Consider the following 22,157-nt stretch of genomic DNA (forward strand, 5'->3'; position numbering starts at 1 on the left):
TGATTCAGATGACGATATCCCCTGCTTTCCTACATCTTCAGTCGCTCGTCTATCCCAGCCTGTTCCAAGTCACTGGGATAACCTATGCAGTGCTCAGTTCATTCACCTATATGGGTAAGGTGCATATTTTCACCACATCTTGATCGACTAAATCTTGCTTCTTTAGACTTCATATGCCGTAAAGATGTGATGCGCCGAAAAGGTACGTCCAAGAGAGAACGTCATCCTCTTCCCTATACTCGGTCCAGTCAATGCGACCGCTGGTTTCTGGGAAAAGCAAGGTCACACGTCGTAGTATTATGTGACAGGTCGGGTCTTCAGCATATAGCAGCCTTGAATGTGCCACCGTTGGAATCAATAACAGTCGTCCTGCAGGACCCAGGCCCCCACCTTTTCTCCTAAAACCCCATCGACCAATCGCACTATTTGACATTATCAGTATGGTTCTGCAGTCATTTATCAACCCTACGCGTCTCTTGTGCGCTATAGGGATGCAGCATGCTTCCAAAGGGTCATCTGGCACTTGCATCTCTGCATATCTTCCTTGCTATCACCTATGCTATGTTCAATCGATGATATACTGAGAAGTATGATAGGACAGGTATCGTGCTCTTTCTGTAAGGGGACTTATATAGTATCACCTAGTCTCTGAGAAAATTGCCTTGCGATTGCATATTATGATGGGCGGCATCATTGACTGTCATCGAACCTATACATTCATTGCTGGGGTAATTAGTTCTCTACTGTGGTAAGCTCAACTGCGGATTGCGACATATTATTTGTAACTCAATCCAAGGCAATAGTACGTCTAGAAATACTGTAGATACGTAGATAGAGGTTCTATATTCTCATAGTCGAGTAAAAGATAATTCTCCCTTATGCATTTCCAACATCGACTAGTAAATTATAGTCCCATTTCAGTTACCCTAAACTTCATATTGGACTCGAGAAAAGCACCATAGCTCTGCACTTCATGGTTCACTCGCCAGGGGCTCACTGTCTGAAAATCGAAATTGCGGAATAACTACATGTCTAGTAAGCAAACGGTGCCTAATGGGTCTCAAGTAGAAGGATACGCACCTCGAATGTTACCTTCGCAAACTCCATAAAGGCAATATGCTTGCCCAGGCATTGATTCTGTCCATGGCCAAATGCCAGTTCGAGGTTTCTTCTCCTCTCATTGCAGGTATCTTTGTCTAAGTCCATAAAACGTTCAGGTCTGAAGACCTCCGGGTCATTTCCAAACAGTGATTTAGAATGTAGGAGAGATGATGTGTTCATGCAAATGTTGGTACCAGCAGGAATCAACTGGCCGTGATATTCAACACCACCGGAGGGCACAACCTTGGGAAAAAGCCCCAGGATTGGCGGCCGCATGCGAATGCCTTCGCAAATGACGGCCTAATCTCCGATTTCGAATTAGCCTGGTCGGGGGTTTGCAAACTGGGGATGATAGAAGGATCTTACCTGAAGATAGGGGAGATCTCTGACGTCTTTGTTGCTAATAGGGCTGCTAATAGACCCCCTTTTAAGTGTTTCGAGAACCTCGTTCTTAAGCTTCGAGTAGACAACAGGAGAGCTTATGGTGTGGATCAAGATGGATCTTAGAGTAGACGCGGTGCTTTCAGTCCCGGCAATGATTGTGAAGAGCCCCTCGGCTTCACACTCCTCCTGTGTCAATCCATGGCGGATGAAAGATTCCTGCATCGGTGTTAGAACTAGGATCTGTCGCAAGATAATAGCTTGGATGGCGACATACCATCATATCCCCTTTGCTATTGTCCAGGGTAGAGAACTTCTCGCGCACATGTTCACGAGCAACCCTGTCATGCTGTCAGTACATTTGCAAGTCAACACACAAGTGGCCTGTACTTACCTCATCAACGCACCGAAGCCATGAGAGTCCGTTGGGCGAGGGCCTAACAGCTTTAGAAAAGGCTTGGAGAAAATGATCCTTCGAATCCACGGAACATCTGCCACTGTAGACATTTGCGGCCAGAGGGAGTGCACTTCTTTAAAGAAGCCGTAACGATCTTTCTCCGCCTGGAGAAAGCCGAATTCTTGCCCAAAGGCCAGCTTTGTGATAACATCCATGGTAAAGTAGGAGCTAACATCGACTATGTTTAGAAGCGGCGCATCATCCCCAGGAACAGCGTACTTCTGCCGTAGCAGATCAGTTAATCGGGCTACCTGACGATCAACCCCATGTTCCAAGGCAACCCCCGTCTCGCGACCGGAGTAACCTGCATGGACGCGTGCTCGTGCCTTCTTGTGTCCGTCATTACTTAGAATAGTAAACAGGATATCGTAGTACGGGTTGAATCGCCCGGTGAGATACCATTCGCCGCGAGTAAATGTGCTTCGAGTTGATGACATGGAGCTGATGATGTCCGGGTCATCGGTCATGATCTCGTTCGGACCAATCCGAACCAGCGGGCCATATTTCCGATGTAGCTCGCGGTGTACCCAATACTGTTTTCCGCTATATGTCAACCTCCCAAGCCAGAGGTAGGAGAAATGGGCTAGCCAGCTGGGTGTTGGAAACTTGCGGAGTCGATACCACGCTAGGGTGGAAGTAAGGGCATACCATCCAAAAAATGCGAATGCTGTCAAGGCGGCAAGATTGTAAAAATCCATGGTTAGGGTGTAGTTTGTCAGAGAATAGTTGGAGTGAAGGGAGATGGTACGAAAGCAGGTATTTCAGTTCACGCGGTGGAGAGCGATGGAGGTGCTTTACCTATGCCTGGCATATAACATCATCCCCTAGCTGATTTTGATATGAATATGGTCATGCATACATATCTGAGCCAATATATGTGAGTCTAGCCTATAACCCGCCGTGTATATCTGCTCTCTGCTCATTGGGGTAACCTTTTTACGTCATGCCATTCTGCACAAAATGGTGTGGTGGAGCGGAGGGTATGTAGACGCAAGGGATACATGATTGACACATCGCGATCGGCTCACCACAATAGACTGATACACTGGATCCTCAGACGATTAGCTTTCAATCTGGCAGGGTGGCTTATCAGCAGCATTCCTGAAAATCCTTCGGCACGATGGTGAAGAGCCGGTTAGAGTTACGTTATTGTGGGTTTCATGGTGCATACTCTGTATGGATCCTTGCAGCCGTTTGATGTTGCAGAATGCTCAGCAGCAGGATAATCTTCAACATCGTTAGTATGATGGCATAGTCAACGCTACAATAAAGAAGTCATTTGCTAGGCGCATTCTGCAAGCGTACCATTGTAATCGCATACTAAATGAACATGGAACTTCATGCTAAAACGAAGATCATTGTGCATAGCAGACATTCGGAGCAACTTCACGCGAACCTAACGGCCTAGGGTAGCTAGTCCTTCTGTCATCTCAAAAGCTACCTCACTCATGAATTATTTCGGAGAGGACCCCGGCCGGTAACAGAACGCAAGGGATATCTCTAAAACTTGCTCGTATAATATCCGCCAGGCACATTTAGGACAGCATTTCCGTGCGAGCAAGAAATTGGAACAAATGCGGTTGATGTATCTAACTAGAAAGGGTAACTCACGTCATGAGACTGGTTTGCAAGGGAAAACATAGACCCATACGCGTCGAGACAATGCACCAGTATCTCTATAAATCTGGCGTGTGGCTGTAAGCTTCGGGTAAATAGAGGGTACTAGTCAGAGGCTGAGCAAGTCAGAATATCAATTTGAACATCAAAAGGTCCAAAGCTAGCATTGTGCAAGGCAAGCCAAGATGACGATTCAAAACGAATGGTACTACCCCGATGATATCGCCCATGACCTTGATGGGATTGACCTACCAAAAACCACCAAGGACGAGGTCCTGGCGTGCGCTTGGGAGTACTCACGGTCTGTAATCCCACAGTACACGAACTGGGAGCGCTATATTGCATTTATGCGCATCATTATCATCGGGGTCATTGCCGAGTTTCAGGGTACCATGGTCGACGTCACTGCTGGGCCCAGAATCCTCAATTATAACCTCGATGAAGTTCTGGATGAACTTTTCCACGGCACCCCTGGGCATCTTGATATGGCCCGCGAATATAAAACTTTCCTTTTTATTACATCTCAGAAAGTCAGTCACGCCAACAGCGAACTGTTCCGCCGGTATGTCAATGCTCTTGTCAATTCACCACAGCAGTGGTTTCGGATGCGAGACTGCGATGCCCTGGCTCGATTTACCATAGCCTCTGCCCTGGCTTGCAACGATCTCCTTGACATCTGGTTTACTGATGCGCAATACGATGTTCTCTGCGAGATCGGTGATACTATGTATGACGCTGTGGCTTTTTACAAACATCGCTCTGAGGGAGAAACCAACAGTACCTTCGCCTACATGCCAGAGGACCATCGTATTGATGCCTTTCACCGGGCACGACAGGTTCTCTGGGCGATAGATCTGGCAATGGCTGGTACACCTGGGCATCTCGCTGTCACCAACTTCCTACGCAGCTTTGGTGGCCCCATCCATATGATGATGCGTCGGTACCGCTTCGTGGAGGAGGACCTTACAGTGGGCAAGAGTGAGACCGAAGAGGTTATCAACCAAACACGTCTTAACAAGAAGCTTTGGAATCGTATTGACAGAAGAAAGACCGATGTAGCCGAAGATATTGAGCATTATAATAGGTCTATGGCGAGGAGCGATGAGTTTATGTTTCGTGGTTTGGCGGACTATCTTGATGGGGCCGACAACCAACATTGCCCTGAGTGTATATATCGTGAGGTCTACGGTGCTCAAAGAGATCATTGTTTCGGGGGTGTGCAGCTCTGTGATCAATGTCGTCTCGAATGGGGGCATTTCCTCGAGACTCTCCCCGAACGTGCCAAGCGAGCTTTCCCCGATCTAAATTTTGAGGATTTGAAGTCTCCCCTAATGCTACGAACATTCATGACCATTATGAGAAGCTCCCAGTGATACATGCTAACCAAGGGGCAACCGTGTAGTAGAGTATTAAGCCCTCTGCATGGTGAATATTCATATATTCTACCAAAGGAGATGATTGTGTCCTGCAGCCGATCGATGTGGAGTGGTCCATCTGAAAGCCCAATTGCCATGATGATGCATGCAAGGGGCCCAGTCAAGAAGCGCGCAGAGACGCTTACACCCAAAGAGTGTGATAGTTGAAGAAGGAGCCATTTCTAGTGTCCTCTTATCGTATCCTCCATCGTATCCTTCCTCCAAACGCACCGTCGCTCTTGGGGACCTATCATGCCCAAAAGATACCCTTGCGTCCTCCATTTAATCACCGATTTTCCTCAGCCCCACCCAGACTCAAACATAGTCTTCTGCACTTCCGTGGCTACCGGGAACTTCATGCATCCAGGATTTGCGATATGATGTACGGACTAGCACGTCATGCCGATCATAGGAATGCCAATTGGACATACAAGCAGCAAGGCAGCCATGATGATAGCCTTTTACGTCCTGCTGCATCATCGGTTCAGATAGATGCTCTCACTTACAAGATTTCTCACCCCTAACCCCCAACCCATCCACATAGGCAGTGTAGCGGGATTACGATAGCACTGCAAAAGCATACTCTTCTGTGTCTCCTCCCTCTTTTCTTACCTGAGTGCCTTCGACCTTGGCCAGTACTCCATCTCTAAATTTTCCATTTCCTAAAATGCCCATTACATACGCAGTACCTTCTCCCCCACCATTGTCCACGTATAAGGTCACTGATAGATGCCATAGGTCCTATACCCTCGGGAAGCAGAAGTCAACCTGGATTACTTCATCAATGTCCACATACCCTTAGCAGAAAGACTCTGTGGCAAGGATGTGCTCCTCTCATGGGAGGTGTTCACGTTCCCTTCCGATGCACCGTACTGCCTTCAAGCCAATGTGACCTGGGCCAGTGCCGAGGCAAAAGCCGCCGCTATGTCGGGTGAGAATGGGAAAGTGTTGATAGATGATGTTGAGAAGTACGCCAAAGCACGGCCGTTCTCTATGGCGCGAGAAGAAGTAGCTCGGAGTATGTCTGTATAAAGAGTGAAAGGTCGTGGAGACACCTCTGGGTATAGCTACTACTTAAAGAGAATATCAGAGTTCAATTGGGTATGCTCTGGTTTAGACCCACGAACAGTATTGCCATATTTGACCGCCTGTCTGACCGCTAAATGCGGCAGAACCGCAGCGACCTCGCGAAAGAAAGTGCGGATATAGACGGATATATACGGATATATTTTTCAACAACCCCGAAATGACCAGTCAGCATTCTGTATGTTTTTTGACCGCCTTGGGGAAGGGGTGGCAGAATCTGATGTCTCGTGTGGGTGTGCATTTAGGCCATTGGGGCCACTGCTATTATACCTGACGCGCTAATAATCTAACATTATCTCTCTCCTCGTATGATACTTAGCAACACTTTGAGACGTACGTTGTTGCCAGGGAAGCATAACAAGCATTACTGCTTTACTATTCTACTCTGCGATTCATGGTGGCAGTTACCAACCCATCTACGGTTCCCCTGTGCCAGTACTTAGGTTAGAAGAATTCCAAGCCTCTTGCAATTGTCCTAATTACGCTTTCAGTCAGATAACGGTATTTCAAGAAGTCAAGATATGCATCCGTAACAGCATTCGATTATTTGGTAACTCGGGGTATACAAGGAGTGACGCATAAACCATGGTAAAGCAACAAGCAACCGACAAGTTCGTTATTATGTAGCAACTGCAGTGCTACCACAAGTATCATTTGATTCTTCCCACATTAAGATCAATAATGACCAAGGTATCTTCCAACATCCAATTCAATTCTTCCACTAGTCGATCCTAAACCCACGCCGCAGCAACCATAGCAGCGGCCGCAACAGGCGCCGCCGTAATCATAGCCGCAACAGGAGCCCCGACACCAGCAGCAGCATCAGGGGTCTTCGTAGCGGCGGGCTCGGTGAACGACTTGACACCCCCCGCGACAACAAGGGAATAGAATCTGCTAGTCGGGTTCTCATAGGTAGACTTGGTCGACGTCGACGAAGCGTACGTCGCGCCATCATCACTTCCACTGAAACCCGCGCTCATGGTGCAGCTCGCCGATTCAGTCCATGACTTCAATGAGCATTCGTATGACAGAGTCACGGTGACATCGAAGCTGGTGGTCTTGTCCGACGTCGAAGCAGTGTATACTTGGCTGACACTGACGGTTTCCGGGCCTTGAATGATAGTGTATGCGTCCTTCATGTCGCAGTCTGTCTTGGGGGCGTCTTTGAGACAGCTCATTTTGTAGGTGGTTTTCACGGCATTGATGCCTGCGACGCTGGCGCCGGTGCTGGTCCAGCCGCCGTATTCAGGGAGGTCCACCGACCAGTAGGGCTTGAAGTAGCCGACTACTGTGGTGCTGTCGTCGTCGGCGTAAGCACCGCCAAGGAGGGTAAGGGCGGCGGCGAGGAGGTAGGATGTGCGCATGGTGGTCGCTGCGATGATCTTGATCTATCTCTGGGTTCTGAGATTTGGACGAGGTTTGCTGTTTGACAGTGCTCCGTAGAGAGGAATGAATGATGAATAGGGTGTAGTATCAGGGGGAAAGGATGGAGAGGGGCGCTCTTATTCCCCTTTCTATAGCCTTGGGTGCAGAGCCAAGCTCATCTCATTTTCAGGTCATGCTGACGGCCCCAACATTGGTAGCTTCCGGGAAATGACTCAAGCGAGTAGACAGTCGAATGGGCATCAAAAAGGTTCTGTAGAGCCGCCTTGTTCGGATCTCTCTCCAGATAGGGCCCGCTATTACGAGAACCCCGGGGCCGCTATGACTGTCATGGGATGTGCTGATTGGGTATGTCTCACTTTGTAGCATTCGGATGTAATTTAGCGCTGGAAATGATGGTGCTTAGCGCCAGGCTAAGGACCCTAAGGCCCATGTAATTCTTCGGTTCGCGACCAAGGTTCGTTATGGCTCGTGGCAATCACCAGTATTTTTTATGCCTTTCGATGAATGGGGATCGTTATCATATACGTGGATAATTGTTAACGTCGATGTTGTGGAAGGTCTATACCCACGGGTCAGGGAGTTGGGCTTCATGTGCGGCTAGCCAGATCAGTCACGGAAGTCAGAATCAATGCAACTAACGACGGTTGGACCTTGGCGCAAATTATCTGTCAGAACTAGTCGCTGCATGGGAAATTGCATGTTTCCTAAATAGGTGCAGCAACTGTTCATGATAGTTGGTTCGATTTCAGCGCTATTGATTCTGGTTTGTCTAATGCCCTCTGGTCTGCTCTGCCACCACCAGATGACTGCCAGCTTCGCCAGTGATTAGCCGAGCGACATCCGAGTCACTAGTAGTTGTAGTCTCACACTTTCAGCCTTGCTCTAGTGTCCAGAAAAGCATTGATACCTCTAAAAATGGCGCATAGATGGTGAGGAGGCAATAAGATAGCTTGATACTACTATGCCGTAGCGGACGACCCGTGGGTCGAGGATCACCCTTCGCGAACAGGAGCAACAGTGCTAAGATCAATTCTCCGTGGACGATCCAAGCCCTTTAATGGACAGACATGATAACGGCCCGGTCGGATGTCTCGGCTAGAGCAGGGCGCTGTGCATCAAGTGCCAAGCTGCCTTCGGCGCCAGTCACTCCACAGCTGCGCCCCACGTTAATGGGATGAGATACCACCGTATATTCCCCTCGGTGTTGGGACTTGGGAGACTTGAAGGTGGATGCTAGCCAGAGGTAGCATTCATTCTCTGTAGTAATTGGTAAATATCTTAAATTGTCGGCCACTCGAATAGTCTTGCTGTCTCGACGACGAATCGATTCATGAGAAAATCACCTCACTAACATTAGTACTAGAGTAGTCTCTATTAGTAAGTAGATAAATATCTGTCAGTGAAGTCACGGATCAAATCAACTTTTTTGGATATGGATTGGCACCGACAACACTTACTCTTGAAGGCGATCCACAATTGACGGTGGTCTAGAAAATAACCTATATATATGTTACCATGCTTTCAGCGAAATGCTAATGATAAGCTTTTTGGTCATCGGGATCGACAACAAATCCGCAATCACTTCGATCTTGGCACTTTGGCAGGTGTTTCTTTGCCTTGACCTTTCACTGTGTCGGCGAATGCATGAATTGAACCATAATGTTCCTCGATAGAGACCACCAGGTATTATAAAGATTCTGTACAAAGCAGTATGGAAAGAGAAAAGGTAGAACGAAATAAGAGCATATTGCGAAATATTATTGTGACATTGGTTTATGAAGACCAGGACGCGGACCTTCTATCACTTCAGTTTCCAGGCTAAAAACATGGTATAGTCATGATGCGAGCAATATTAACAGTACATGGACGTTAAGGGTCGTGGTATAGAAGATGGTCTATCCGGGTGATTATCTCATCTAGCAGCAGCATTCGCAGCATTCGAAGCAGCAAAGACCGGCGCACCTATTATCATATGGTTAGTGTCGATCAATAGCATGTTAGACGATAGAGAGATAAACATACACGCCACAGCAAACATCCTCGCCCTCACCACCACCACGCAGGCTCATCTGCATCGTCTCTTGCTGGCTCTAGAGGTATATTAGATTTGTTTGTGTGATGCAAGGGGGATTGAATATGGGTGGGACGCACGGGTTGACCGGTGACGACCTGCTCGGTAACGGGAGCTTCCGGGGCGGAAGGCTGCTGCATGGTCATGGTGTTGGGGTTCCAGGTGGGCTGCTGCGTAGCAGACTCCTTGTTGGAAGATTTGAACCAGTCGAACATATTGGCGGTGGCTGTTGTTGGGGTTTGTTTGCTTTTTTGCTCTTTTGGCAATGGGAGAGTTGGGAGATGGGAGAAGCTGACTTGAGCCGGAGTCAGACGGGTAGATAAGGAGTTATCCGAAGGAAGGCGAAAGGGTATCTGAAATGCTAAAGAATGAAAAGAAGAGGAATAGGTACCGGGCGGGGGCAGTTAGTAGTATTTATCCGTTGGCCATTTTGCAATCTGGGGAGTCGGGGGGCCCAGCGGTCAGCCCTATTAGCATCCAACGAGAAGCTAGGCGAGGTGATGACCTCACCGTTAGGCGCCGATAGATCGTGTCGACCGCTGGTGGGTTAGAAAGGATTGGGCGGGCGAAGCTGAGGAGAGACAGACAGTCAGTCGACCATTCCCAGTTGGTGGTTGCTATTCTTGCATCGGTTGCAGGTGGAGGTGACATCACTGGCTCAGCCCTGCCGAGAAGGAAGAAGGTGGTACAAAGTAGTAACTGAAGTGGATCAGACACGGTGGATGATCGGTGGCTCAGGCACCAGCCATTCAAATGATTCGGTACATGGGTTGATTAATGAATAATAATAATTATTGTGATGAGGTGGAACACATCATAGCCACACTCCCAATCAGAGAGCATCCACTGGCGGTCAACTAAGCTTTTGGACAAGCTTCGCGACAAGGCTTGTCCAATGACAGGATCCAGAACAAGCCAGTTGTGGTCCTCCGTAATCTCACTCGACTCGAAGTAGTAAAAGCACTGAGTAGTCCACTCATTAGTATTGTTAGTACTCCGTAGAAATGTGAAAGGATTTCTGTAGTAGCCGGTTATTTCCGCCCGTGGATCATCTTGGGAATTTACCCTACTCGGTTTTGCCCCCCTTCCCCGGCGTATCGCCAGCCCTGCAGCGACATACTACGTAGTACGTATTTTCCACGCCAATCAGGATCTTAAGGGATGATCATCGCAGAAATGAATCAGTGGTATTGGCTATTTATTTTCAGCAGAGGAAGAAAGCAAGATGTGGAGGACCGGTTTTGAGGGGAACCATGACGCACGGAAGGGCAGGGAAGGGAAGGGATTCATTGGGGCCAGTGGATGATGCAGTCTCTGCTAGTCCAGGCAACAGCCCTTCCCCCTGCTTCCTTTGAGTAACAACAACTGTCCATTCAGTTATCTATTACTAACCACCATATGAGACAGCTCGGAAATCGGACCTAAGGCTCTTCTTCCACTACTACCACCATTTTACTAGGTACATACTCTCTTTCTTCTGACTTAGAAGTGACGGTCGCCAAGGCAGACTTCCAATAGTTTGCTGCAGACCTCAGGTTTCCCGGAGTAACTAGTAACTAGTAACCCAAACCCCGCTTTCAATTCATCTACTGGAGACATCTCGGTATCACACCCTAATATAAGACTATAGGCTATCACATGGAGCAAATAGTTAATGTGCATTAATCAGCTTGTCTCATGTTATTTACATCATTCAATAAAAACTCTCGCCGTGCATCTGCGACCGACTCAGCCCCCACGCAGGATTACCATCATCCCTACTTAATGCTAAGTAGGGTGACGGGACTACGCCTCACTCAGCTCATCTTGCTGCAGTAGTCGTTGCTTCTCCGATAAGAAAACGCCTTGCTTCCTTTGGCAACGCTTCCGACATCTCCGACCCTGCTGCATACTGACACACGTGCATGCCACAACCTTCCAGAGAAGCAACCCCATCGTGCACACTACCAATCCAGCAACGGCCCCCAAAAGTCCCGGAATGATGGCAGGCACCACGAGTCGCCAGAAGTCCCGGCGGTAATCCTTGTTACGCAAAGCCGTCGGTCGCAGAGATTTGTCCACTCCATACACCCGGAACGGGGAGTCGGGCGCAGCTTTGTTGGAGTCCGTCGTCGGGAGTTGTGGACTGCTCTCCTTATCCTCCTCGTGTGTGGTGGGTCGTTCCTTGAGGAATGGTCTGCGCTCCTCGGCTCCCCCGTGGGTTGCTGGTCGCTCCTTGGGATGGTGGTGGTGATCATTGTGCTCGTGGTCGTCATTCTCCTGCGACTTGGGTCCTTTGTGGGCGCCGTGTTCTTTCTTCTCGCGCCAGGTACGGTACTTTTCCATAATCAAGTTCCAGTACTTGGCGTGCCAGACACAATTTCCATCGCCGTGCGCGTCATGGTAGTGGGGAAGTGGCTCGACGGAGATCTGAGTTATGTACAATTCGCTCGACTGCTGCGACGACAATCGAACACTGACAGTGTCTGTCGTGGCAGGACGGCCGGAAAGGTCGAAGAACTTGAGTTGCACACGGTAGATGTCTTGCACCAGAGACCCATCCGGACGAGGGGGCATATATTCGATGTCCATGGCGTACTGCAGGAGCAGATGCTCCGCATTCTGCCTGGACGCGTCCTGGTATCGGGTTGCCGGCAAATGCATGGGGAATGAACTAGGAAAGACGGTAACATCGTTGACAAATAGAGCATTGCTCTCCGTGCGGAGTTTCATCGCCTACATGGCAAGGTTAGTGATGCTTGGACCCTTTCCGACCGTCGTTAGTACGGGCGCACGTACCAGATATGCTTTAGAGACATCCTTGGCCTCGCCCTCCTTTAATCCTGGGATCGTCGCACAGGGAATATGAATCTCATGGCCAGTCACGACGGGGAACGGGGCGTGCGAGTCCTTAAGAGCCATCTGGGGCACGGAAGCATCACCAGGATGACTGGCAACTGGACTGGCAGCACAGCTGGCCAGCCAGGCGCCCGCGAGGCACAGGAACTGGGTACGCATGATGACTGATGCGCAGGTAGAAATTAAGAAAATATAGATGAATCTGTAAAGAGTGACGGTTTGCCAAGATAGCAGTCGGTCAAATGGAAATATTCATGAGGGGAACGGAACAGAACAGGAGAGACTAAATGACTGGGGGGGAGATGGCAGGGGAATCTGCAGATATGGCGTGTAGATAAGTATGAATATCACGAGCACTGCAATCGTACCAGCAGTAGGAAGAAGACAGGATAAGATGGATCAGGGACCTAATAGGCAGCCAGGTTTCAGTCGATCCCGTTCAAAGAGATGGAATCCGCGGAGACCGATGCAGCAATACACGCGCCCTATAAGGCTGACCACGCAATCCCGCCCGTCATCTTCCCTCCACCACCACCATCAGGCAGACTCAGACTCGAGGATGGACATGTTTTCTATTTGTTCCTATGGTATTTGTGGCCCTTCTTTTTCCCTTTGCGGAACCTTATTTCATGGATGCCTGCGCTGAACCATTGCTTGACCCGAGCTTGGCTCGGAAGCTTCCGAGGTAATTCCAGCAATGAGTGTCCACTCGTCAATGGCTGGCCCCCTTTTTTGTTCGGCTTCTAGCCCGTGTCTTAACTTGTCTACGCCACACAAGCTTTTTCCTGCCAGACCCTTCTCTGTTGGCTTTAGCGCCAAGAAGACTCTGCTAGATCGAGGTCAATGTAGCGAGCAGTTTCTCCCCACTTGATTGGTGGGCGATGGGACTCACTGCCTTTCACACCGTGTTGCTTCTTTGGGTTGGCCAACGTCAGCTTCCTCCGAGGATAAACGCTGCGGGGCAAATCCTATTTACTAGAACTAATACGAGCAGGCAGACAGGATGATCGGCATCATCTACGGTTATTTTGTGCTTAACTTGTGTGTGGGTGTGTGGGTGTGGGTATGCGTGTGCGTGTTGATGATCTCCAGAATGGATCTCATGAAAGCTGGAGTTTTTCATCTCGGCTACACATATTCGCACTGTAGCTGGTGTTTCATCCTCACACGTGTTTACCCTCATCTTTGAAGAGCAGACAAGATACATGACAGGATCATCCAAGGTTCAGATCCTGCGACGATCACTGCCCGAAAGGCATGTCAGACCATAGGATCAGGGTCCTCGCGAATATTGACACGATCTTGGCGCGATCAGCACCCTGTCATTTTTTAAAGAGCTCATTCTTCAAAATTTCTCTGCAGCCCAAATTTCTACATAGTGCTTTGCTGCAAGGGAGTTTCTTTCTAACATGACAGGTCTTCTTCCGCGCTTGATATTCATGTCGTACCAACAACTCTTCGATAGTCATTCTTTGTTTCTTCTATTTGTCATGTAGTACCGATGGCGTTCCTGCATATTCCTAATACTGCCTAGTCTTCAATCAGTTGGGTCGGGTATTGCTGACTTTCGTCTCCTCTTTGGCTAGAAGGTTCCTCTGACACATTCACAGGCTTGTGTCTGTTAAGATTGGGAGGTTACAAACTCTAATTAAGACAGCGGCAATTCCGTGTCTCAGATGCATCGCAGGGTCTGTCCCGCGGTGGCAGTGCCAGCCACCAGGATTGCGTCTGCCTAGTGCCTACAGTAGAGATTCGTGGGGGTTATGTTTGAACCTAGGCGCAAAGTTTCACCCGTCTGGTCGGTGCTAACTAAAGTGATGAAGTGATACGGAATCTGTACGACGCTACCATGTTGGGCCCGTGTCTCCAGGAGAAAAAATATACCATGAATGAATACCCATCAACGCCATGCCTGGTCAAATTTTCGGTGCTGAAGATACCTACATTATCTATTTCTACATAATCATCCTACCATACCACCCCAATCATCGAGTCTTGAATCCGCCTGTGAGGTTCACTGACCGAAAGGCATGATGTAGCCCTCCGCTATAGCAAAGTATGTCTGTGACTCATCTTCAGCCACCAAAGAATGCTCCTCTACTGCCTCGGAGGCAATCGGACGACAGGATAGGGGGCTGTTTCTCTTGGGTACCACCAGCTACCCACGCCTGTATTATAATACAAGTGTGGCCGCCATTTCAAGGCGCTAACCATTGCAAGTTGTAACCTCAGCTGCCAATCCGCAGAATAATGAGGGAGATCAATGCTGTTGCTGCTGATGCCCCATTCCGCAATTCGAACCTGATCCCAGAACACATAACCCTGTTGACGGAGATCACTCGTAAAATGATTGCCAACTTGCGTAGATACGCCTCCATTTGGGATTGTTGCCGCCATCATCGTACGCCATGCATTAGCTGGGCCCGGATCGGATCCGACATACCCTGTGTCTTGCCAATCGATAATTTGCCCTTCGACTTCGCATGTAAGTGATGGATAAGCGTGGAATACATCCTGAGACTCCCAGATAGCCCTGAATATGTCGGGCAGCGAAGACATAAAAGGCTTGCCAAACAATTCTCTGGAGAGTATGATGGGCTGGTCGTGTGCTTGAGCTGTGACGAGATGCCCAATATACCGCAGGCCGTGGCACAACTGGCTGTGGTCAGATCAATACACACTGAAATTGACTCTACGGGTCTGTATAGGACTCACTAGAGTTCCTACAGGAGATGGATCTGTCATTAGGCAGGCACTGCTGGAATAATACCAGATACCCTCTGTGCACCACCTCCAATCACGCCGTGTGCATGGCTGCAAACCTATTTAGTAATCAGGATTCAAAGCTTATGCGACCCGGTCTAGGAAATGGAAGAAGGAGACACCCACATTCGGCCACCCTCCGAAAGAGATACTCACTGACTGACACTATCTGTTCAAGTTCCCACGCGGGAAAGTGACGGAAGTAGTAACCCCATTGGTCACTTATCAGGAAGTCCGGTGAACACTTGTCATAATTTGCATACGGCTCACGCATCCTAAAAAGATGGCGATGGATCTCGAAACGGTAGAGCGCCCTTGCTACTCGACACTTTTCTGAGGATGTTGGTTGATATAAAGGCATAGGCGGGTGGGTTCTCCCCTGCATTGGGTCGGACAGTGCCTGCCTGAGAAAGTGTCTGGTGAAATGTCGAACCCAGCGATATAATTTACTGATTTTGAAAGCAGACTTGGGGTTTAGAGGGAATGATGAAGAGATTTGGCGAGTCCGATGCCGGTAGATTATGGAGTGCACTTCATCTTGCGTCCACACGCCCTCCACAGTAGATGCGTCGAAGGCGAAAAACGCATCTGGTAAAAGCGCCGTAGGAATCTTGTGCGCTAATATCTGCTTTAAAATGTGACTTTCAGCGCCAATGAAGGCCAAGTAAAGTGCAGAATGCGTCAATTGGGCCGATTTAAGGGACTCGAGATCTGGAAGATTGCAAAGAATGGCTTGGATGAGCTCCACGGGCAGGGCACATAACGAAGGCTGACTTGTACTATAAACTGGGAGGTCCATCGCGCAAAAGAATATTTCTGTCGTAAGGATATGCTGGGTTATAGTGTTGATAGAGGTTTTCTGCTACCACCAGGATCGGCCAGAAAGAAAACCACTACATATCAAGGTCATTCATGATTTAGGGAAGGAAGCACCAAGTCTTCTTCAACCCGCGTTGGGAAATCGCCACTGGCAGTGTACATGCAGATAAAATAGAACTATATCAAGGCCGAAGGTATCCGCTCCCATTATTGAAATTAGGTATGGTTCTGTTCGGGTGTAGTTCCTCCTTTGCTGCACCTTTCGAGCGCCCCACGCCAAAGACCATCAGAGACCACGAAGTAATCGCTGTCTCCAAATAACGGAAGCCCGAGCTTACATGGATACTCATATTAATTTAACTAGTAGAGGATGATTTTTCCTGAGCGACAAATAGCCGCTACAGTATATGCCAAAACAACAACAATCTACTAGATTTCTATTCACTACACACCATAGCCACTCATCTACCACCACCACCAACACTTGAAAGTCAAGCTGGCATATTCCAATAGAGTAGTAGTATACATTGACCGAGACAGAATCTAATCGCATTGACTCAAACATGAATAGTACAATACACACAAGCGCTTGACTGGGTATTTGGTCTTTCAACAGAATAGCCATCAAGCATGACCATTGCAGACATTCCCAACATCTACTAAACACTCTCCGTCAAGTGAAGTAGAACGAAGTGAATTAGTCCAATAGCCACAACTTAACTTCAAGGTTCTTTCACTCAAACAACACTGACTGCCTATATTAAAAGGCCCCTTCATCTCTTCCTCTCTTCCTTCCTCAATCTTCCATCCCCTCACACCTCCCGTCCAATCTCCCCATCTTCTAAATCATCAGCATCTACCTCAACCACCCCAATCATCTCCATCAACAATGGACGACACCAAAGTCAACATTAAGCGGGAGAACTTTAAGGACTCCCTCTCCAAAGCCCTGAACAACCGTGCCGCGTCGACCAAATTCCCCTTCGCCATGACTCCCTCCACCTCCTCCGCCGCGCCCTCCGTTGTTTGGTCAGCTTCCAGTTCCACTCCGCAGAAGAAACGTCCTATACTTTCCCCAACTTTTGCAACCCGGGACGCGAAGCGCACCATTACCACTACCTCGACCACCACCAAGCCTACCATTCCCGCCCACCTCGTCGCCGACCTGAAGGTCCTGGTGGAACAACTCGAATCCGCAACCACTCCCGCCACCACCGCTGCCGAAGCGGACTCCACCATCTACACCGAAGACAACCTCCGTGAGTGGGGGCCTTTCGAGCAGAAGTCAGACGGATGGGGTGACATTCGCGAGAATGTACCCTGGGTAGACACCGCTCTCAACATCATCAAGCAGGGCGAAAAGGTCTATGAGAAGAACCTCAAGGCCTTTCAGGATATCGCTGATAAGCTAATGGCTCTCGGGGATCAAGCGCAGGAAATTCGGACCGAGATGGACGCAGTGTGTGCGAAGCTTCATTGTTTCCATGAGGCTTGTCTTGATCTGCAAATTGAGGTGGGTAATATCTCGTCTCAGGAGGTGTGCGATATTACTAGGCTGTCGTTGGAGGCGCTTCTTGAGGCCCATGCGGGTGATGTGGAGGGGTGTGCCACTGTGAAGAAAGCACTGGGGAAGAAGGATGATGAATGGAATGATGGTTGGTAGTTGTGGTTCCCTGTGAGAAGGTTTATTGGAACGAAGTTCTGGAGCTTTGGGTGGGGTTGGTTAGTATGCTTGAAGTTGGAGCTGGAGCTGGCTCTGGCTTTGGCCGGGTAGGCTGATGGGTCTGGGCTTGGATGGTTGGTTGTTCTGCTGGCAGCTGGTGATTCTGTGGTTACATTGGCGCTATTGTTTTCTTTCTTCGAATGGGAATAGTATCCGTTGAATTTCAATACTCTGCGCTCACGGTGAACTGGTAGTATGCAATTGGTCATGTCATTCTTTTATCAATCATCTCAGCTATTCTAAATTCCAACAATTTCACCAATAGATCAAAACCGCTCTATTATTATCATTGCATAGAAGGGGAAACAAAATAGAACAACACTCAAACAGGTCCATAAATGTACAATCCCATGGAACCACGCGCTGGATAACACGACATAATCATGCAGGATAGGTGGGTAGGTGGATAGGTATGTAGAGAAATAGGTCTCGGTGCGCTCTCTTTTCCCAACGCATTCGCAATTAGCGCCGGGACACACAGCACAGAATACCCGACCGGCCCAAGAACCACAGCGAGCCGATGAAACGGAACAACGACAGACCGGCCGTGATCCACAGAATGACCTCGAAGTACCAGGATGTACGGGTGGTGGAGGTGTTCTGGAAGTTCGTTAGATGATGTTACGAGTTATAGCTTTACCGGAGAACAGGGAGGGAACGTACCGTCAGACACATCTTGTCTACTCCAGTGGCGGTGATCAACAGCGTCACGAGCAGGTTACTAAACACCCACAGACACACGAGCACAGTACGGAAGTTGCGGTACGCATCGTCCAGACTCTTGCCGCCCTCTTCCTCTGGCTCGATCCACGGCGACAAAGCCCGCTTCACCGTTGCCTCGAACTGACTGTCAATATCAGCTTGCGGCTTGTCGATTTCCTCGATGAAGTTCTGCTTGTTGTCGTCGTCCTTCTTGGTTTGCGCGGAAGGCAGGGCCTCGGCTTTGTCTGAACCCTTGGTACCCCATGAAACGTCGTGCCAGTTACAGAACGCGTAGACCATCAGGATGTTGATCGAAGTCGTCATACCCAGGAAGTAGGCCCAGGAACTGGTGATGATGTGCCAGGGATCCATATACAGGACACTCGCAATGATGTAGATTCCGTAGGTGGAGACCAAAGCGATCAGGACGATACCACCACCGCTGGAGCTGAAGAACGAGGAGAGGAATGTGCCAACGCCTTCGTCGAAGTTGAAGTCCATCATACCACCGTTGAAGGCACCCACGACCAGGTAGAATGACAGGATGAGGACGTACAACTGGACGAGGGAGAAGTAAAGGTAGGACAGGATGTAAGGAATCTTGACACCCTTCGGCCGATTACCCAAAGCCATGATGAACTGCAGCGTAAGAACCCAGACATAACCGTATTTGACGAAGTTGTTGACAATGGGCGACGCGTCGTTGCCCCATGGCCAACCCTTGTTCTTGTTACTCGTAGACGGCGTACCCACCAGATCCATGATGACGGAACTAGTGAGCCAGTAAGAAGCAAGGGAGAACCAGGTCATGATCAGTTGACACACGTTGTAGAGCATCTGAATGTGCAGGAAGAACATGCGAATGATACTGTGACCGCTGCGGTAGATACGACCGAAATGCATGATGGAATACAGACCAGCGGCAAAAGAACCGTTCAGCCAACGACGTCTTTGACTGATGAATTCTGCCACGCCTTCCGGAACATCGGTCTCACCCTTGGACGCCTTGACGTAACTGAGATGCCACTTGAAGCCAGCCTTGGCCACCAATTCGAAGCAGAGAATACGATCCTCGGCCAAGAACATGTTCTTCTTGAAGATATTCATGCCGTCAATACCCTTCTTTCCAAGGCGCTTTGATAACGTATGGTCTCCGTGGAAGTATTGTTCCAGCGGACGGCCCATGATAGCGCGATACCGATAGGCAGAGAATGCACCAGGCAAGACACTGACATAACCGAAAGCACTCTCCAGGGGTTTATCGAGAATATTAGAGATCTTGTACTCGAAGTTCTGCGCAGCGACTAGCGGATTGACGACCTTGCGCCAGCCCTGTCCCAGCATTGCATGGATCTCACCACAGGCTCCACCGAGTGTCTTGTCATTGTAGAAGGCCTCCCAGAGAGCAAGCAGAGATTTATGACCGGGTTTGGTACCGGCATCCAGCAGAATGACGACTTCGGGGTTCAAGATACGACTGAAGGCGTTGAACAGCCAACGGTGGGAGTTGATCTTCTTGCTATTCTTCTGCTTGAGACAGAAGATCATCTGCACCGGAGGGAAGTTGGTCGACTCATTGCCCTGGGGCCGAATCAACTGCTGCGTCGGAGTGACGGACAATTGGGTAGTATATTCAAACTGCGACGGTCAGTACACAATCGGACTCCTTGCGGTGCCGATCCCCGATGGTCCAAAGGCGGTCTGCACAACGGCGGCATCGGAGGAAAGTGGAAAGAAGCAAAACTTACAACGTGGGCGACGGTTTCCCGCCCGTCAACGTCCTTCTTCATGACTCCATCCTGGTAGATACCAATCGTCGCCAACACATCCAGTGTGTTTTTGTCGCAGGGCTCAATACCATCGAAAACCAAACAGACCACGATCTTCTGCCAAGCAGGGCCACCCTTGTTCCAGAACTCGGATTTCTTCAAGTTGACAATATCACGGATGTTCTGCATGACACCGTGAAGGGTACGCGCGGTCAAGACCTTGTCTTCGTTGTAGTAGGTGATGGCGATCAGCAACTCGGTATGCCGGTTATAGATAGCCGGCCGGAGATTGTAACCGTTGCGCAGGGTGAACTCGTCGGGATCACAGGTGGCGGCCGTGTCTGTGATGCTTTGGTCAGCCGGACAATTGGCCATCTCCGCAAAGTCGCATGGCACCTACATCTCATGTGTGTGAATTCTTCGGAGAAGGCCTCCTCCGCATCCCGGTATTGGGGCTGGATGGCGTTCTGGATGGCACTCGGCACCGGGTAGTCAATACTCAGGACGGAACCTTGCACCAGGTTGATCTTTCTCGTTCCGTAACGGCGCAGGGCACCCGCGCGACTCCCTTCACGGGAAGCCTTGTCGCCATTGCTCCGGGCACGGAAGGTGTTTTCGGAAGCGGCTTCGGATTCTTGGTAAGGGGGCGCGGCGAAGACCGCAGGACCGTCGTCGTGCAGAGTGTAGCGACGGATGGAGTCTGTCGACACGGCAGGGTCATCGAAGGGCGTGCCGTAGTGGCTGGAATTGTTGCGCTCCAGCAGAGACTGTTCCTGCTCGTCGTGCTCATGTTGCTCGGAGTGGTAAGTTTGGAGCTATCACGATTAGGTAGTGAACGGGCGGCCAGCTGGACGGGACACACTCACACCATGGGGGGGAGACGTGTGGGAGAAGTAGCTGCTTTCGCTTTCCCGCGGCGAATGGGCCGAGTATGGATGTGTCGGCGTACCCATCTTGAAGGTTGAAGATGGGATTGCCGGAGGTTGCGACGGGTGGTCTTCTTGAGGCAAACAGGGAAAGGGTAAAAGTATAACGAGGGTTCTAGGGAGGTTCTGGGGCTGGGCAAAGAAGGATCCCAAAAATAACACTGCAAAATTAAAAGGGCACAAAAATAAACAGGAGCCCCCCAAAGGAGGGAAGGAAAAGAGGGCCTAGGGGGGAAAAAATGGGCTGGGGACAACAACGGTACCACGCAACCGTCAATTGGGCTAGGGCGTAGATAAACCAACTGCTAGAGGAGTGGAGCACCCATGGACCATTGGATACGTGCCCAAGAACTATATATAGGGGGGAACGAAGCAGCTACGGGATAGGGCAAATAAGAGGACGAGATGGCGGGGGATGAAAGTCTAAGCCTTGGAGAGTAGTGGCGATAATTCGACGGAGGATGCGTGTTTACAGTGTGCGATATATCTGGCGGACCGGGGGGGCGATACCAGAATAGTAGCCAGATGATGCTTGTCCGTCGCAGTGGGAGCAGGATAATTTTCCTTTTTGGCCCGCCAGGAACAATGCAGACCAGCATTATAGCCACGCCGGGCAGTGCACAGGAACTGGAAATGGCCAGCGACGGTTCTGACTTGTCGGTAGCGGATGTTTAAGATCTCTTGTCGTCAGCAGCCTGGCTCCACCGGGAGTAAAAATCCTTATCCGGGGGGACCACCTCCATCAACGGATACCCATGGTCGACAGGATATATTTATACGGGCTCATGACCCTGATCCCACGGACTCGACGGAGAATACAGAAAAGGGTTCCAACATAGCGCTCTTGGGCAAGAAGAGGCGAAGTGTGTGTGGCCGCGTTGACGGTGGAAAACGATTGCGACGACGAAGACGGAGGAGGGGGCAGACAGGATGATGTGATGGGCGGGCGTTGAAGGTGGGCGTCGAGAAAATTCGGCGGACTGTCATGGTTCCCGGATCGGATCCAGTGGATGACGAAGGCCGGGGGAATCCTATTGGACCCAAGAATGAGGATGCCTACTAGCGGCGATTTAGTCTGAGCGACTATGGTAGCTAAGACCGAG

At 49.7% G+C, this 22,157-nt stretch overlaps 9 protein-coding genes across 9 annotated transcripts; 3 read left to right on the forward strand and 6 right to left on the reverse strand.

Moving 5' to 3' along the window:
* Positions 1-1,050: 1,050 nt before the first annotated feature.
* On the reverse strand, positions 1,051-2,637 carry CABA1 (cytochrome P450; the record flags this gene model as incomplete). Its single annotated transcript, XM_041680920.1, has 4 exons — positions 1,051-1,401; positions 1,468-1,701; positions 1,760-1,823; positions 1,877-2,637. 4 exons carry the CDS (start codon positions 2,635-2,637, stop codon positions 1,051-1,053), a joined length of 1,410 nt encoding a protein of 469 aa, XP_041546837.1.
* Positions 2,638-3,741: 1,104 nt separating this feature from the next.
* ABA3 (molybdenum cofactor sulfurase) lies at positions 3,742-4,929 on the forward strand (the record flags this gene model as incomplete). The annotated part of the gene is made up of 1 exon (XM_041680921.1): positions 3,742-4,929. The coding sequence occupies one exon, from the start codon at positions 3,742-3,744 to the stop codon at positions 4,927-4,929; it is 1,188 nt and encodes a 395-aa protein (XP_041546838.1).
* A 709-nt stretch (positions 4,930-5,638) lies between these two features.
* Positions 5,639-6,003, forward strand: AKAW2_61341S (uncharacterized protein; the record flags this gene model as incomplete). Its single annotated transcript, XM_041680922.1, has 2 exons — positions 5,639-5,656; positions 5,710-6,003. 2 exons carry the CDS (start codon positions 5,639-5,641, stop codon positions 6,001-6,003), a joined length of 312 nt encoding a protein of 103 aa, XP_041546839.1.
* Positions 6,004-6,788: 785 nt separating this feature from the next.
* Positions 6,789-7,421, reverse strand: AKAW2_61342A (uncharacterized protein; the record flags this gene model as incomplete). Its single annotated transcript, XM_041680924.1, has 1 exon — positions 6,789-7,421. One exon carries the CDS (start codon positions 7,419-7,421, stop codon positions 6,789-6,791), a length of 633 nt encoding a protein of 210 aa, XP_041546840.1.
* A 1,938-nt stretch (positions 7,422-9,359) lies between these two features.
* Positions 9,360-9,729, reverse strand: AKAW2_61343A (uncharacterized protein; the record flags this gene model as incomplete). Its single annotated transcript, XM_041680925.1, has 3 exons — positions 9,360-9,405; positions 9,466-9,533; positions 9,595-9,729. 3 exons carry the CDS (start codon positions 9,727-9,729, stop codon positions 9,360-9,362), a joined length of 249 nt encoding a protein of 82 aa, XP_041546841.1.
* Positions 9,730-11,299: 1,570 nt separating this feature from the next.
* On the reverse strand, positions 11,300-12,511 carry AKAW2_61344A (uncharacterized protein; the record flags this gene model as incomplete). Its single annotated transcript, XM_041680926.1, has 2 exons — positions 11,300-12,229; positions 12,293-12,511. The coding sequence occupies 2 exons, from the start codon at positions 12,509-12,511 to the stop codon at positions 11,300-11,302; spliced, it is 1,149 nt and encodes a 382-aa protein (XP_041546842.1).
* A 1,938-nt stretch (positions 12,512-14,449) lies between these two features.
* Positions 14,450-15,097, reverse strand: AKAW2_61345A (uncharacterized protein; the record flags this gene model as incomplete). Its single annotated transcript, XM_041680927.1, has 2 exons — positions 14,450-15,007; positions 15,068-15,097. The coding sequence occupies 2 exons, from the start codon at positions 15,095-15,097 to the stop codon at positions 14,450-14,452; spliced, it is 588 nt and encodes a 195-aa protein (XP_041546843.1).
* A 1,726-nt stretch (positions 15,098-16,823) lies between these two features.
* Positions 16,824-17,597, forward strand: AKAW2_61346S (uncharacterized protein; the record flags this gene model as incomplete). Its single annotated transcript, XM_041680928.1, has 1 exon — positions 16,824-17,597. The coding sequence occupies one exon, from the start codon at positions 16,824-16,826 to the stop codon at positions 17,595-17,597; it is 774 nt and encodes a 257-aa protein (XP_041546844.1).
* Positions 17,598-18,119: 522 nt separating this feature from the next.
* chsC (chitin synthase C) lies at positions 18,120-21,081 on the reverse strand (the record flags this gene model as incomplete). Its single annotated transcript, XM_041680929.1, has 5 exons — positions 18,120-18,257; positions 18,321-19,997; positions 20,108-20,469; positions 20,529-20,943; positions 20,995-21,081. 5 exons carry the CDS (start codon positions 21,079-21,081, stop codon positions 18,120-18,122), a joined length of 2,679 nt encoding a protein of 892 aa, XP_041546845.1.
* Positions 21,082-22,157: the final 1,076 nt, after the last annotated feature.

This window comes from Aspergillus luchuensis, chromosome 6 (assembly GCF_016861625.1).
Source record: "Aspergillus luchuensis IFO 4308 DNA, chromosome 6, nearly complete sequence".
Classification (NCBI taxonomy): domain Eukaryota; kingdom Fungi; phylum Ascomycota; class Eurotiomycetes; order Eurotiales; family Aspergillaceae; genus Aspergillus; species Aspergillus luchuensis.